The 14,039-nt window shown below is 50.4% G+C and overlaps 1 protein-coding gene across 7 annotated transcripts in view; it reads left to right on the top strand.

Moving 5' to 3' along the window:
* The first annotated feature begins 385 nt into the window (after positions 1–385).
* Positions 386–14,039, top strand: part of CEP72 (centrosomal protein 72) — a 29,145-nt gene continuing 15,491 nt past the window's right edge. For 4 of the 7 annotated variants that reach the window (XM_016124674.2, XM_036225670.1, XM_036225669.1 and 1 more), the window contains exons 1-5: positions 386–514; positions 3,500–3,627; positions 4,588–4,780; positions 7,377–7,485; positions 13,706–13,878. In XM_016124674.2, coding sequence (XP_015980160.2) covers positions 433–514; positions 3,500–3,627; positions 4,588–4,780; positions 7,377–7,485; positions 13,706–13,878 — 685 coding nt within the window. In that variant the 5' untranslated portion in view covers positions 386–432. Of the gene's footprint in view, positions 515–752; positions 3,628–3,742; positions 4,483–4,587; positions 4,781–7,376; positions 7,486–13,705; positions 13,879–14,039 lie in introns of those variants that run through there. The other 3 variants (XM_036225668.1, XM_036225667.1, XM_036225671.1) reach the window with 3 other exon arrangements.

The raw sequence follows: 14,039 nt of genomic DNA, 5'->3' as shown, positions 1-14,039 counted from the left end.
TGAGAGCGCACAAGCAGGGTTTCTGGGGAGAACCTAGGGCGCCCGGCGCTCAGGCAGGACCCGGGGAAGGCTGGGGACCCGCGGAGTCTCATGCGGGGCGGGGTCCCTGCGGGCACGCGCTCTCTCCCGGGGAGGACACGGCGCTCAGGAGGCGGCGCCCCACGGGCAGCGCGGGCAGAGCCGGCCCTGGGACAGGTTCCTCCGGCCACCCCGTCCCCTTCCTTCCCAAGGACCCAGGCCGCTTCCGCCGCTCGCGCCGGCCCTTGGCCCCGCCCCACCCGAGGGGCCCGCCCACTCGGAGGCCCCGCCCCGCGCGTCCCCGCCCACCCGGAGGCACCGCCCCGTTAGAGGGACCCCGCCCACCCGGAGGCCCCGCCGGCCGTCGGCGGCCCCACTGCGCAGGCGCGGGCGCAAGTGCGCGCCGTTTGAAACATGGCGCCCTCGGGCCCGCGGCTGCCGCTGAGTGAGGAGAAGATCCGGGAGAAGAGCGGCCTGGCGCCTCACCGCGACCTGGGTGCGCGGCGCCGGCCGGGCGGCCGGCGGGCGGGGGGCGCTGGCTGGGGACGCGAGCTTCCCTCCGGAGGGTCTGGCCAGAAGCGCCGGCACACGGACCGAGCGGTTCCCGAACGGTCGCAGGCCCGGGCGTGAGGGTGGGGCCTCGGGGCGAGGCGAAGGAGGGAGTGAGGGCGGGGCCTGGGTGTGGGGCCCGTGGTGGGGGGTAGAGGCCTGGGGGGCGGGGGACGAGTGAGCGCGGGGGGTGGGGCGGGAGGGCTTCTTGTTGGAGTCTTCCCTGTAGCTAAGTAGTGTGTTCCTCTTTGGCCCTGATAGTTACATCTACTTTATCTGATGTGAGCGTAGCGACTCCAGCTTTCATTTGATTGGCATTTGCAGGGCATTATCTTTTCCCATCTACTTAGTATTTAATGTTTGAACTTACCTTTATCATTACATTTGAAATCAGTTTCTTGTACAGTGTACAGTTGTTCATTTTACTCCCCTCTGCCCATGTCTGCCTTTTATAGTGTGTTTAGACCATTTACCTTTGTTGTAATTATCAATATAGTAGGGTTTAAGTATGTTAATTTGTTGGTTTTTTCTTCTTTTGTTTCTTTTTTCTGCCTTGCTGTGGTTTAGTTGAATATTTTTTAGTTTTCCAGTTCTGAACATATCTCTTTGTATAGCTTCTTTGGTAATTGCATTACAGATTGCAGTCTACACGTGTGGACGTTTTGTCATCTCCAGCGACACGCAGAGCCCTCACCATCATCTAGGTTTCGTTATCACCCCCCTTTACTATTTAGTTGTGTTGATTATTTCCTGTACGTGCTTTGAGAGCTGCATTAATGATATATATTTTATAGGCATCTAACATTTTAAATAACTCCAAGGGAAACATTTACCCACGTTTACCTATTCCATTTTTTTTTTTTTATTCCAAGTTTCCTTCTTTTGTCTTTCCTTTCTGTTTGACCACCTTTAGCAATTATCTTAGGGCAGGCGTGCTGGTGACAAACTCTCTTGGTGTTTTTTCATTTTAGAATACTTTCATTTCGCCTTTGGCCCGCCATTGGTGGATATAGTTCCGGGTCGAAAGTTCTTTTCATTCAGCACTTGAAAAATGCAATGATAAATTCGTTGTCACTGCCTTCAGGCCCGCTTTGTCTCTGGAGTCATCCCCTGCCATGTGAATTGTTCTTCCCAGGGGTGATGCCTTTTTTCTCTGGTTGCTTTTGAGATTCTTTCATTGTTTAGGGTTTTTGGAAGTTTGATTCAGACTTCTGATGTATCTGGGCATGGCTTTTTTTGCCTGTATTCTGTTGGGTTGGTTTTTTTCCAACTAATTGAATCTGTAGGTTTATATCTTTTGCCAAATTTGGGGAATTTTCAGATTTTATTTCTTTAATTTTTTGTTTTTAGCCATACTGCCTTTCTTTTCTTGGAATTGTAAGTGGGACGTAATGAGAACCTTAGATCCCTTTTTCTCCTACAGGCCCCTGAGGCTCTTTTCTTTTTTTAAAAAAAATATTTTCTCTCTGTTGGTCGGATAGGACCATTTCGGTCAGTCTGTCTTTACTCTTTGAATTTTTTCCTCATCACCATTCTGTTACAGAGCTGTTCTGTGATTTTTTTGTTTTAGTTATTTTTTATGTCTTAAATTTCTGTTTCTTTATATCTTCTCTTTCTTTGCCAAGGCTTTCTACGTTTTCATTTGTTCGAAGGTATTTGTAATTACTCACTGAATTAATTATGCTTTAAAATACTTGTGAGATAATTCTGACTTATGTTGGTGTTGATGTCTGTTGATTGTTTTTCTCATTCAAATTGAGATTTTACTAGTTCTTGGTCATTTTTTATTGTATCTTGGACATTTTAGATGTTAAGCTATGAGACTGCTTTTTATTTAAATCTCGTTACTCATTGCTGGCACCAACTGGGCACTGCCATGTTGCCGAGGCCATAGCCGGGCCCCACTCACATGCGTGGGCTCTGCAGATGTCTGTGGGCCACCTCATTCCAGCCAGGCCGGGACATTAATCAGGACCCACTCACATGGCCCCTGTGCTGGGCACTGTGCAAGGCCAGGCTTATGAAGCGCATTTGTTTTTCTTGGTGTTAGGCTGGAGTGGGGCTGGAGCTGAGCTGTCGGGGGCCTGTCCTGCAAGGTGCCCCTCCCCCCCCGGTTTTAACCGTGGACAGCAGACCTTCCCTTATTTTTTAGTCATTGTCTACTGGCATTTCTGGGTTGCCAGCTTTTTTGGCACTTGGATGAGGATGTATCAGGAGACCAAACAAGCAAACAAAACCCCAAATTAACCCCAGGCATTGACTGCTCTACCATTTTCTTGAGGTCTCTAGGTAGTTGCCCTTCCGCTCCCACCCTTCAGAGTTATCTGGCGCTTGTTTCGTATACTAATGTCCAGGGTTTTTAAGATAATAAGTGGGGATTGGAAGCCCACAAACCAATTTCAGATTTAATTGAGATGTGTTTTAAAACATAAACGTTCCTTTGAAGAGACCCAAACTATCTTTTTGGTTACAGAATCTTATTTTTGTAGTGACATTTATTTAATGGCTGCTTATTGGGTGTGCCATGCAGAGGCATTTAGTGCATAGAGCATGCAGCCTGCCCTCGCGTGTAATGGGCACGGCGTGGCCGGGTTGCTAAGCAGTGAACCCTGCATGGAGGCCTCACAGGCGATGGGGCCGAGCAGCCCGTAGTGGAAGTGGGAGCCTGACCAGGAGGGTGTCCTGGTGAAAGGGTGTTGGAGAGAGAGGCGGTGGGGTGAGCTACAGGCACGGGCTTGGCCACGTTTTGGAGGTGAATATAAGCTAAAACTTTAAATGCAATTCTTGTGCTTTTAATATTCATATTCAAACCTTGAGTGAGTTGCATTATTTTTGTGACTCAGGTTATGAGGTTACTATATGTTGCTTTTTATGACAGTAATTTATTTTCAGTAAAAAATAAGATTGAAATCTTATAATTTTCTATTCTTAGCTGAACTTCGGTCATTATTTATTCCTGGAACTTACCAAGAAAAGATTACTCACCTAGGAAATTCTTTGATGAATTTAACGGGTCTAAAATCTTTAGATCTCTCACGCAACTCCTTGGTTAGTCTAGAGGTAAGTTTTAGATTTGTTTTTTCAAAGACAACTTACTGCTATTAGTAGCAGTAGATAGTACATTTGTAGTTAAAAATGCAGTTTGTTTAATAACCATGACTATAATGCTTGCCAGTGGTTTCGGTGCTGTGCCGTTCTTCTTGCCCTCACTGTCAGCTAGCTGTCTTACGCATCCCATAGCTTCGCACTGCTTTGACGACCGCAAGTCAACTGTGATGAAGATGGTTGTATCTTAAAAGGAAAAAAGGCCCAAAAGACTAACGTGCCCATCACTCTCCATCCCATCGTCAGCTGTGTTTTCTCGTCCAGTTTCTGCACTTCGCATCATAGTTTGACTTGGTGGCCGCAAGCCCTTGAATGGCAGGGCCCCAGGTGCAGGCCTGCTGACCCCGCAGGGGCCGGCCCTGGTGATGAGTGAGCAGTCACCCACGTGCTGGCTAGTGGGAGGCTGTGTGAGCAGTGCTCAGGGCTGCATGAGAGGGGGCTCTTGTCTGAGAAAGGCAGAACATCACTGCCCTGGAATTTGAGACTTTTCAGCGCCCCTGACGTGGCAGCAGAAGCCGGCTCGCGGTCAGAGGCGAGTTCCAGCCCCGGCTGCGCCCAGTGCTGGCGCATCTCTCACCCCCAGCCTCAGGCTTCTGACCTGTGAAGTGGGGGTGGGCGCAGCGCCTACCTGTGGGGCTGCACACAACCGAATGAAGCTGTGTAAATCACTTAGCTTGGCGCACACTGAGGACACCGTGATGCCAACTGTCCTCATAGTCGTGACTGTTGCAAGTTTCCCTACTCAGCCCTGTCACTGTGCACAAGGCAGGAACACATACATGAGAGCACGTCCCGCCTGTGCTCTTCCTGGTATGTGTCATTACAAGTGCATTTGTTAAGTTGGTTCATCAGTTTGTACCGATGGCCCATCTTTTTAAAAGCGTGAACCAGTTAAGCATTTTGTCCTGTCCACAGGGCATTCAGTACCTGGCCGCTCTGGAAAGCCTCAATCTCTACTACAACTGCATCTCCGTGCTGGCCGAGGTGTTTCGGCTGCACTCCTTGAAGGAGCTCGCCGACGTGGACTTCCGGCTGAACCCCGTGGTGAAGAACGAGCCGGATTACCGCCTCTTTGTTGTGCGCCTGCTCCCAAAGCTCAGGCAGCTGGGTAGGTGCCGTGCTCCCGCCTGCTCAGGGGGCCCTGGCGGTGTTGGTGCCTCAGGTCGACTGCTGTTGACTTTCTGCTCCGATGGTGTGAGTCTCTGTCATGGGAAAGATCTTGCAAGAGAGCTACCCTGGAAGGTGGCGGGGAGCCCTGTGGCCACAGGTAAATGCGGGACAGGCCAAGAGCACAGGCGTGGGTCAGGCTGTTCGGTCTCATTCTAGCTTCACTTCAGGCACCTTCCTGAACTTCCTGATTCTGAACGTGGGCCCTGGGCACTGTCTCAGGCCCTGCCGGACGGCTGGATTTTTCTGGTTTCGTATCCACCTGCAAGGATACAGGGCTAGACGTTCATGTTGCCACACTCTCCCCAGGTGACAGGGATGAGAGACTTAGGGTGAGCCACCGCCTGGGCTTAGTCAGCCACGTCCCTAAAAGGAACGGATCTGTGTGAGAGGGTTGCAGGCAGCTGGACAGGTCCACTTGGGAGGGTCGCACTCGAGGAAGCTGCCCACCTACCAGCAGGTGTCTGCTGTGAGCAGTGTGGCCGGTGGCAGTGCCGGCGCTCACCCACATCACAGCAGAGCCTGGGGTGCTCTGACCGTGCCAGCCGTGGGGACAGGGAGGTGCGGGGCCCCGCGCCCCTGGCCCTCCTGTGTGGAGAGGGCGGCAGTGCTGGGTGCTGGTGCAGGAGTGTCTGAGTGAAGGGAGTCGTCCGGTGCCCCCGTAGCCGCTGCGTGTCCTCAGCTGGTGGGAGCATTCGCCTCTCGGCCCCATCTCCTAGATGCTGACCTGACGGAACCAGTGAGACCGCACCGGGGTGGTGTTTGTCAGGAAAGGCATCGGTCCGCCGCCGTCCACGCGCTAGGTACCGAGCCGTGTGCGGACTGCGGCTGCTGGCCCGTCGGCGCCCAGCCAGCGCTAGGAGCCCACGTTCAGCATCCGGGCTGTGTGTGCGGCATGCACGTGTGTGTCTGGTTCCCTCTGCGTTACCCGGGTGGGGGGCAGAGGGGCTGCGGCTACGAATGCCTGACCCCCAAGAGAACCCTGTTCATTGTCGAACCTACTTAGAATTCTGATGTTCATTTTAGTTTTTAGGTATCTGGGAGGAGTAAGTGCTTCTGTTGTAAACTTTGACTCTCTAGGTAACTTACAAACAGTGGGCTTGGGACCTTTCTCAGAAGGATCACAATCCTCAGGGAGATTTTGCTAATCGTCAGTCTTAGATCATTACCTTCTCTTTATCATAAAAGTTTTAGATTCAGAATCTTAGTGTTTGTGTAGAGAAGGGATATGCGAGTCTACATAGGAAAGATATTTCCAGACATGAAAAGGAACTTAGTTCAAAGTCAAAGTCATTGCAGGACTCGTGGCCCTTGGGGAGGCCTGCCCCACCCAGCAGGCCGCCCAGTAAACTGGAGCGTGCTCAGTGGCTCCATGTGAGTAGCCGAAAGGCTGCGGGTGGTGCAGAGGCGAACAGCATTGGGGCATCCGGGCGATGTGCAGACGGGCGGTGGGTCAGGGCAGAGCAAGCCCCACTTACGGGTCTAGGGGTTGTGGGGTCTGGGAGAATGGTGCAAAGTCAGGAGAGGGTGTAGTCTGGGGGAGAATGGGTTTGCATTTGATTTCAGTCACATTGAGTTTGAGTTTGTAGTGAAACAGTCCAGAGAAATATTTTTAGAGCAAGGGATTTGGCGCTGACTAGAAAGAAGTAAATTAAGGCCCAGTGAGTCGTGTCGTGCATGGTCAGCACAAAGGGGCCGTGTTCAGGGAGTGTGGATAGAACAGAGGGAGTAGGGAGTCACTGAGGACGTGAAAGGGGCAGGAAGAGGGGGCAGGCGTCTCTCGGGGAGCGCTGCGTGCAGAGGCGCGTCTGGAAGGTGTTCGCAGCGCTCTGTCTGTCTGCGTTGAGAGGCGCTGTTGCTCTGCCTCCTGTGCGCTCGTTTCTCTCCGTCGTTACGCAGCTCTGGGGTCCGTGCTCTTTGGGAGGTGGCTTCGGAACTTAACTGCCATTTGTAACCTTCATTCTGGGCTCAGACGCGCTGCACCTTTCCACAGCGCTGACCTTCCGCTTTTGACAGTCGCATGTGGGGACAGTCTAGTTGTCTCTGTCTTGGCCAGTCCTGAGGATCTGAGGAAGCGGACGTGGTGAGGACGGCCACTCTCTGCAGCGTGCTCGGCATCTCACTCACGGAGGGTCTCAGGCTTGCTCAGTGTGTCTTGAGAACCTCGTGCAGCGCCCAGACTGTGCGTTTAAAGAGGGGAGCTGGGAGGCGAGCCTGGGTGTGAACAAGCGCGTGTATTTCTTTTCCTGCAGGCAGCAGCTGCTGCAGAGTGCTGTCTGGGGAGTGAGCTTCTTGCGAGCAAGGCGGCCCTCTTGGCATCAGCACTCGGCACCCCTGGGAAACCAAGTGCAGCCCCCAGAGCCCAGCATCGTGCTGCGGGGGATGCTGTGGCGGGGTCAGGCCAGGGGACAGGAAGTTCGACAAGCGGTAGCAGCCCTGGCCGTGTGCAGTGTGCTGTGCAGCTGGTGCCCAGTGCCAGGAGACGCACCCGCTTCATGCTGTCGTTTGCTAGGGTCCCGGTGTCATTTTCTCTCTAGATGACCGCCCTGTGAGAGAGAGCGAGCGGAAAGCGTCCTGGCTGCATTTTGCTTCGGAAGAATCACTTGACTCCACGCAGCGCTTCCCCGCCGTTTGCAGGGTCGAAAGGTACGGACGTGAGTGGTGTTTGAGCGTGGAGAGAAGATGCTCAGGCTTGCACGTGGAAAAGCTACAGAGCTCTGTGTTAACTAAAAGGTGTAAAGTTTTTTGTGCACTGACGGCCACTTCAAGGGCAGACATGCAGGAGAAGAGGGGAGGACGAGGGCTGGGGGCCAGCTGGGGCCCAGGGACACAGTGGGATGGGCCGCTCTTTCTGTCATCCACGTTCCGAGTTGTTTTTTAATATGAGAATGTTTCTGAAGCGGTACACGTGGAAGGGAGGGAGCAGCGCGACGTCTCCTGAGAAGTGGCAGTCTCCTCTCCCCATTGGGCCCCCTCCCCCCCCCACCGGCCCCCCCCCAACCAGGTCCCTTCCCCCTACTGCTCACCTGCCTCAGGGGCAGCCACTGTCAACTCCTGCAGTGTGTAAGTTGCCTCCACTCCCCAGACAGTACAAACGCCTTGCGTTTCTGGGCGTGCACACTCGCAGTGGGCCCTGACGGCTGCCAGAGCGTCTTCCCCAGCCCCTGGCAACCGTCGGCGGACTCTGCCCCCGCTCCTGTGTGCTCTGCTCAGCGCCCTGTGGCCAGTGCTCCCCGCTCAGCTCGGGCCCTGGGAGCACGTGCGCACCCCCACACTGCCTCCCGCCCCTGCTCCTTTATGTGTAGCTCTTGGACTGTCAGAGTGGGTGGCATGTAAACATTCTGAAGCCATAAACGGCCTTCATGCTTTGCGTGTGGCTGGTTCTAAAGGGCGAAGCCAGACTGTGTACGCTGCCTGTGACGCACTGGGTTCTGTGCTTCTTGTGTACTATTTTGTTTTGTCTGAAGTTTTTAGTCATTTTTATTTTTTCTCGCATCATGAGCTAAGGCAGCTCATCCATACTTTCCTCTTATATGGAGGTCAGCCAAACTCTTTGCTAAGAGCTGGAGAGTGAATATTTTTAACTCTGTCGACCGCATGATTTCTGTCTCAAATTCTAAACTGCTTGTGTAGCATGAAAACAGCTATAGGCATACTTAAACGAATAACCGTTCCAGTGAAACTTTATTTACCAAAGTAGGCGGTGGCCCATACTCTAATGTCCTTAAATCGTTTCCAGATCCTTAGGCCCTCCTGTTCCTTCGCCGTCCCCTGTATCCCCCGCCCCTCACTTCCCCATTTCGCACCAGACTAAGTGCTGTGGGCAGCTGTACCTTGTACTCTAGATGATGTTCTGAATGTCTGTCCCCCCTGCCCCAAGTTCACATGTTGAGATCCCGACCCCCATATGATGATGGCGTTAGGAGATAGGGCCTTTGGGAGGTGACTAGGCCACAAGGGTGGAGAATGAGACCGGTGCCCTTACAAGGAACCCGCAGAGCTCCCCAGACCCTTCCTTCGTGTGTGGCTGTGAGTCCGGGGGCTTCAGCCCTCCGACTTGGTTGCCAGTTCTAGGTCCCTCCTCCAAACAGACTTTGGAATCGGTTCGTCAGTGTCCGCAAAATACCGCACTGGGCTTTTTTTGGTGGGACTCGCACCGAATTTACAGGTCCAGTCGGGAAGAACTGACGTCTTGGCAGTGTTGAGTGTCCTTTATGAAGGTAGACGCTCCACTCCTTAGCTCTCTGGTTTTATTTTAAAGACGTCTGTAGTTTACCTCACACAGATTACCCTTCCCCGCCCGTCGCGCCACAGCCCCCCCGGCCCACGTCCTCACAGGCTCTCGGCTCAGTGCCTTCTGTTGCTGTGTCCAGATCTCCCCTTCCCATAAGGACACCAGTCACACTGGATTAGGGCCACCTTGCTGGCTTCGTCGTAACTCGATTACCTTATTGTAAAGACCCTCTTTACAATAAGGTACAGGAACTTGGGGCTTCAGCATCTCTTTTTGGGGGGACACAGTGCGATGTGATATCTTGCATTTCGTAACCTTGGTATAATCACTTGTTAGTTCCAGGAGATCTTTTTATTTCTTTTTTGGTTGATCCTTTGGGATTTCTGCACGGACGATCATGTCATCCGTAAACAGAGACGATCTTATTTCTTCCTTCCCTGTGTATCTTTTATTTTCTTTCCTTTTTTTATTGCATGAGCTGGGACTTCGGTGCGATGTTGAAGGTGAGGGGGGCACCCTTGCCTTGTGTCCAGTCTTAGCATCTCATTTCTCACCACCACGTGTGATGTGACGTGTAGGTTTTTGAAGGGTTTTTAAAATCATGCTAAGGAAGTTCTATTCCTAGTTTGCTGACCGTTTTTGTCATGGATGGGGGCTGGATTTTGTCTAACGCTTTTCTGCATCTATTGATATGATCGTGTGATTTTAATCTCTAGCCTGTTGGTGTGAGGGATCGCGTTGATCGGTGCCACATGTTGAAAGAGCCGGTATACCTGGAGTAAATCCCACTTGGTCGTGGTGTATAATTCTTTTTATGTATGGTTGGATTCAATTTGCTAATGCTTTGTTGAGAGGGTATTTATATCTGTGTTCATGATATATAATAGTTTTGTTGTATTATCTGTGCTGGTTCTGGTGTTAAGATGACGTTGGCCTTGTAGAATGAGTTAGGAAGTGTTCCTTCTGCTTCTCTGGAAGAGATTGTAGAGAATTGCTATTTTTTTAAGAGATTGGTAGAATTCACCAGTGAACCCATCTGGACCTGGTCTTTTGTAAGGCTATTAATTGTTGATTCTATATATATATATATATATATATATATACACACACATATATATATGTCTATAATAAATATAAGTCTATGCAGATAATTCATTTCACTTATGGGAGTTTTCGAATGTCTGTCTTTCCAGGAGCTGGTCCATTCATCTGGATCATCAGATCTGTGGGCACAGAGTTGTTTGTGGTATTTCTTTGTCATCCTTTTAATGTCTGGGAGATCTTCAGTGGTGCCCCTCTTTCATTTCTGGTATTAGTGGTTTGTGTTATCCTGGCATAGACGTTTTTACATTTTGTTGACCTTTTTAAAGAACTAGCTTTTAAAGGCTTTGTTGATATCTCTATCGATGTCCTGTTTTCAGTTTCATTGCTCTAATTTTTATTTCTTCTGCTTATTTTGGATTTAACTTTTTCTAGTTTTCTAAGATAGAATCTTGGATTTTTGGTGTTAGATCTTACTGTTTTTTTCTAACATGCATTAAATGCTATAAATTCCCCTCTAAGCATTGCATTCACTGCATCGCACACAATTTGGTAAGATGTATTTTCTTTTTCATTCAGCTCAAAATATTTTTTAATTTCTCTCGAGATTCCTTCTTTCACCCATGTGTCTGTCTGTCTGTTGCTCGTCACCAGTGTCAGTTCATTGTAGTCAAGGGCAGACATGGGATTTCTGTTCTTCATGCGGAAGTCTGTTTCGTGGCTCAGAATGTGGTCCGTCTTGGTGGGCGCTCCCCGTGGGCTTGAGAATGCGTATCCTGCTGTTGCTAGACAGAGTCGTCTGTGACCCGAGGCGCCGATGGCGCTGCCGGGCTCGGTGCGCTTCCTGATTCCCCGGCGGCTGGGCCTGCCGCTTCCGAGGCAGACTCGCTGGTGGGCTCGCCTTTCCCCTCGCGGCTCCATCAGTTGCGTCTCATGCAGGTGGACCCTCCGTTGTGGGGCATGCACACAGCAAAGACTCCCGTCCAGGGGCCGTGACCCTGCCACCGTACCGTGCTGCCCTCTTTCTTCCTGACGACATTCCTTGTTCAGAGTCCGCTCTCCCTGGAGTCGACGTCGCTGCTCCAGCTCTTCTGACGGGGGTTGGCCTGCCGTGTCTGTCTCCATCCCTTTACTTTCGATGCATATATATATCTCTCTCTAGAGTGAAGGGGGCATCTCGTAGACAACACACGTTTGGGACTTGCTGTTTGAGCCGCTCTTGTGATCAGTGTGATCGAACCACTGGTGTTTGAAGTGGTTGCCGATACAGTTGGGTGAACATCTGTAAATCTGTTCGTGTGTTCTGCTCGTAGTCCTCGGTCCTGGTCTTCTCTTCTGCTCTTCTTCTTCTGTGAGCGTTTTATATGATTCCATTCTCTCTCCTTCCTTAGCATATCAGTTATATTTTTTACTTTTTTTAGTGGTTGACCTACAGTATTCACTATATATTCACAACTAATCCAAGTCCACTTTCAAGTAGCACTATATCACAATAACAAAATACTCCCAATTCCTTCTTCCTGTCCCTGTATCGTTACTGTCATTCATCTCCCTGTACGTGAGCATGTATACATACACACACGTACACGGGCACACGTAATCCGTATATGTACACACATGTACGTATACAGGCATACATAATAGTTGCTATTATTATTTCCAACAGCTATCTGTTAGAGCAATTGAGAATTTTAAAAAAAATACAAGTTTTTGTTTTACCTTCACTGATTTCTTCTCTAATGCTCTTCCTTTCTCTCTGAGGGTCCAAGTTTCTGACATACGTCACTCTCCTTCCCTCTAAGGAAGTTCTAATAACATTTTTTACAAGGCAAGACTACTGGTAAGAAATTCCCTCGGTTTTTGTTTATGTGAGAAAGTCTTTCTCCTTCATTTTTGAAGAATAGTTTTGCAGTGTACCGAATTCTACATAGTTTTTTCCCTCAACACTTTTACTGTTTCACTCTACCTTTTTCTTGCTTGCATGGTTTATGAGAAGTCAGATGTAATCTTATCTCTGCTCCTCTGTAGATAAGGTGTTTTTTTCCTTATCTGACGTATTTCAAGATTTTTTTCTTTGTTCTTTGATGTTCTCCAGTTCGTGTCTGATGTCCCTCAAAGTGTTTTTTTTTTGCCATTTATCCTGCCAGTATTCCTTAGCTTCCTGGAGCTTGGTTTGGTGTCAGACACTCATTTGAGACATTTTTAGTTTTTATCAAACATTTTTTCTGTTCGTTTCTCTTTCTGATATTCTCATTATACTCCTTTTATAGCTGTCTCACAATTCTTGAGCATTCTATTATGTTTTTTAGCCTTTGTTCCCTTTGCTTTTCAGTTCTAGAAATGTCTCTTGGCATATCCTTGAGCTCAGGGGTTCTGTCCTCAGCCATGTCCACTCTGCTAATGACTTACAGTGTCTTGATCTCTATCATTTGTTTTTGATTCTTTCTTAGACTTTCCATCTTTCTGCTTATATTTCCCACCTGTCCTTGCATATCGATTTACTTTTTCCAATAGAGCCCTTAGCATTATTACTCATAGTGGTTTTAAACCCTGGTCCGATAATTCCAGCATTTCCACCATATCTGAGTCTGGTTCTAACGCTTCCTCTTATTTTTTAAGACCGTTTTGGCTTTTTGGAGTCTCCTGAGATTCTAGGCGCATTTGAGGGGGGTGTTTCTATTTCTGTAGAAACGTGGTGGGGACTTTGGCTGCACTGGCTCCGTGGGTCACTGGGGTGGTGGTGCCACGTTCGCAGAGTTGAGTCTTCTAGTCCACGAACATGGGGTGTCTCCTACGTACGTGTCTCTTCTTTAACTTTTTTTTAAGCAATGTTCTGTGGTTTACCTGCTCTTGATAATCTCAAGACTGAATCATCACAAAGTTCAGAGTACAAAGGACCTGAGAGATGACCTGGGCAACCTCCTTACCATCCCGAGGTGGCAGAGGAGGCCCAGGGGGCTGAAACGTGTCAGGTGTCTGTGGGGAGACCCGGCAGGAGAACCTGAGTCCCCTGCTTTATACAGGGATCTGGAAAGATATCAGTCACAGAATGTAGTAAATATTGCTGACTTCCTCACATATGATCAGTTGTCAAAATCAGTATTCATAGCATATGATTGCGGATTATTAGGAAGAGTGATTTCTTAAGCTACCTGTTTGGCAAATGAGGTCCCCTTTGAGTGCACCCACGTTTGTATGGAGGGTCACTGTTGGGAGGGGGGGAGGTCATCTAAAACACCTCCCATTTCAGTCACTTAATGTAAAACTAGAAACGTGGGACACCGCATCCGTTACCTTTCCTGGTCGCACACCCCGCCCTGTGACACGCTGGGAGAAGAGGGGCTCTCCGAACTTCCATGCTCGAACGAGTCCTGGGGGGCTCTGCACATGCTGGGCGCCTGGTGACGTCGCACGTCATTGGTTGTCCCACTGAGTCTGTCCTCACTGCACTCAGTAGGGGCGCAAGAGCCATCCGTCTGCAGCTGCAGCTGCCGCCCCTCCTGAGAGCCGCGCTGTGGCCTCCGTCCCCCTGGCCACGCCTGCGGGCTGAGGCCCCTGCCAGGCGCACACTGAGTCGGCTTTTCCTTGCAGATCGTGTCCTTCCAGAGCCAAGTGTACCGACCCCTCAGCCAAGAAGTGCCTGGTCATGGACGCGGATGACGAGGCGGTCCTGAACCTCATTGCCGAGTGCGAGTGGGGCTTGAGCAACCCTCCTGGGAGCTCCAGCCAGAAGGAGTGCGAGTCCGACTTCCACGGTCCCCAAGGTGCGCGGCTGCTGCCCCCCGAAGGCCAGCGGCCCAGCTCGGCGCCCAGACGCGCAGCGCGCCTTTCAGAAAAGTTGCCTTTAGATGCAGACCGTTCACGAAGCCCTGCCTGCTGTAGGCGGCAGTAACTCGGGTAACGTCGTGAAGGGAGGTCGATATGT

The sequence above is a fragment of the Rousettus aegyptiacus genome, unplaced genomic scaffold (genome assembly GCF_014176215.1).
Source record: "Rousettus aegyptiacus isolate mRouAeg1 unplaced genomic scaffold, mRouAeg1.p scaffold_m13_p_8, whole genome shotgun sequence".
NCBI lineage: Eukaryota > Metazoa > Chordata > Mammalia > Chiroptera > Pteropodidae > Rousettus > Rousettus aegyptiacus.
Note: the sequence above shows the minus strand (reverse complement) of the source record. Positions and strands in the feature narration are given on the sequence as shown.